The sequence below is a fragment of the Nestor notabilis genome, unplaced genomic scaffold (assembly GCF_000696875.1).
Source record: "Nestor notabilis isolate BGI_N333 unplaced genomic scaffold, ASM69687v1 scaffold24336, whole genome shotgun sequence".
Classification (NCBI taxonomy): Eukaryota; Metazoa; Chordata; class Aves; order Psittaciformes; family Psittacidae; genus Nestor; species Nestor notabilis.
In genome coordinates, this window is record NW_009931774.1 from 1 (window position 1) to 1,832 (window position 1,832).

At 58.0% G+C, this 1,832-nt stretch overlaps 1 protein-coding gene across 1 annotated transcript in view; it reads left to right on the forward strand.

Moving 5' to 3' along the window:
- Nucleotides 1–3: 3 nt before the first annotated feature.
- SNRPA (small nuclear ribonucleoprotein polypeptide A) overlaps nt 4–1,832 on the forward strand; it is a gene marked incomplete at its 5' end in the record, with an annotated part of 2,446 nt that continues 617 nt past the window's right edge. The window contains 3 exons of the mRNA XM_010016062.1: nt 4–177; nt 1,061–1,225; nt 1,296–1,469. Of these exons, the coding sequence (XP_010014364.1) occupies nt 4–177; nt 1,061–1,225; nt 1,296–1,469 (513 nt within the window). The remainder of the gene's footprint in view (nt 178–1,060; nt 1,226–1,295; nt 1,470–1,832) is intronic.

A 1,832-nucleotide genomic window follows, 5' to 3' on the forward strand; every position in this document is an offset into this window, starting at 1 on the left:
GCAGAGCTGAAGAAGTCGCTCTATGCCATCTTCTCCCAGTTTGGGCAGATCCTGGACATCCTGGTGGCGCGAAGCCTGCGGCTCCGGGGCCAGGCCTTTGTCATCTTCAAGGAGCTGAGCAGCGCCTCCAGCGCCCTGCGCTCCATGCAGGGCTTCCCCTTCTACGACAAGCCCATGGTGAGCCCTTCCTGGCGGAATTCCATAGGGATCCAGCCCCATTGCATCCCCATTGTAACCCCAGCAGCGCCCTGCGCTCCATGCAGGGCTTCCCCTTCTACGACAAGCCCATGGTGAGCCCTTCCTGGCGGAATTCCATAGGGATCCAGCCCCGTTGCATCCCCATTGCATCTCTATTGCATCCCCATCATAACCCCAGCAGCGCCCTACACTCCATGCAGGGCTTCCCCTTTTATGACAAGCCCGTGGTGAGCCCTTCCCGGCAGAATTCCATAGGGATCCAGCACCATTGCATCCCTATTGCATCCCCATTGTAACCCCAGCAGCGCCCTGCGCTCCATGCAGGGCTTTCCCTTCTATGACAAGCCCATGGTGAGCCCTTCCCCATGGAATTCCATAGGGATCCAGCCCCACTGCATCCCCATTGTAACCTCAGCAGCGCCCTGTGGTCCAGGCAGCACTTCCCGTTCTATGCCAAGCCCATGATGAGCCCTTCCTGGCATTCCCAATGGGAATTCCCTATGGATCCTTCCTCCTGGTGTTCCCATTCAGCTCAGGGTGATCCCACACACAGCTCCATGCAGGGCTTTTCTGCCAAACCCATGGCGAGCCCTTCTCAATGGGAATTCCGTGTGGGAACCCCGTATGGATCTCTCCCCACAGCATTCCCATGGATCCCTATTTGGTGGGTGGGGAGGGATTCCTGCTTTTTAGGGTGAATCCCTGCTTTTTTAGGTTGGATTCCTTGCAGGTCCCTCTCCCTTCCCACGGCATTCCCGCTCACCTCAGGCGCATCCCCCAGCCCAAGCATGCCAAACCCTTGGGGAGTCCTATGGGAATTCCCTATGGCTCCCTCCCCACGGCATTCCCACTCATCCCACAGCGCATCCAATATGCCAAGACGGATTCCGACATCATTGCCAAGATGAAGGGAACGTTCGTGGAGCGGGATCGGAAGCGGGAGAAGAGGAAACCCAAAGGGCAGGAAGCTCCCAGCGGGAAGAAGAGCGGAGCAGGAGCCGCAGCACCGGTGCAGGGCAGCGTTCCCGTGCGTCCATAGGGAATGGGAATGGAGCCGAGCGGGAAGGCCGGGCTTTTCAACCCCCTTTATCCCATAGGGAATGCCGCCCTTGAGCCAAGCGCCCCGCATGATGCACCACATGGCCGGGCAGCCACCCTACATGCCCCCGCCTGGGATGATCCCGCCTCCTGGAATGACTCCCGGGGGAATCCCGCCTGGAGCGATGCCTCCCCAGCAGGTGATGCCGGGGCAGATGCCTCCCGCGCAGCCGGTGAGCGACGGGAGGGGGGGCCCAAATCCATCAGGATCCAGGATGGAATGTGGGGGAATGAGGGGAAGTTTGAGATGATCCCTGCTCTTACAGCGCAATTCCTGCTTTTTTAGAGGGAAATCCCTGCTTTTTTGGAGGGGAATTCCTGCTTTTTAGGGGCAGTCCCTACTTTTGGGATTGGGATTCCTGCTTTTTAGAGGGGTATTCCTACTTTTGGAGCTGGATCCCTGCCCTTTTAGGGGGAAATCCCTTCTTTTTAGGGATTGATTCTTGCTTTTCCAGTGGCGATTCCTCCTTTTTGAGGCAGATCCCTGCTTTTGGGGGCAGATTCCTGCTTTTTTAGGGAATCTCTACTCTGGAGGG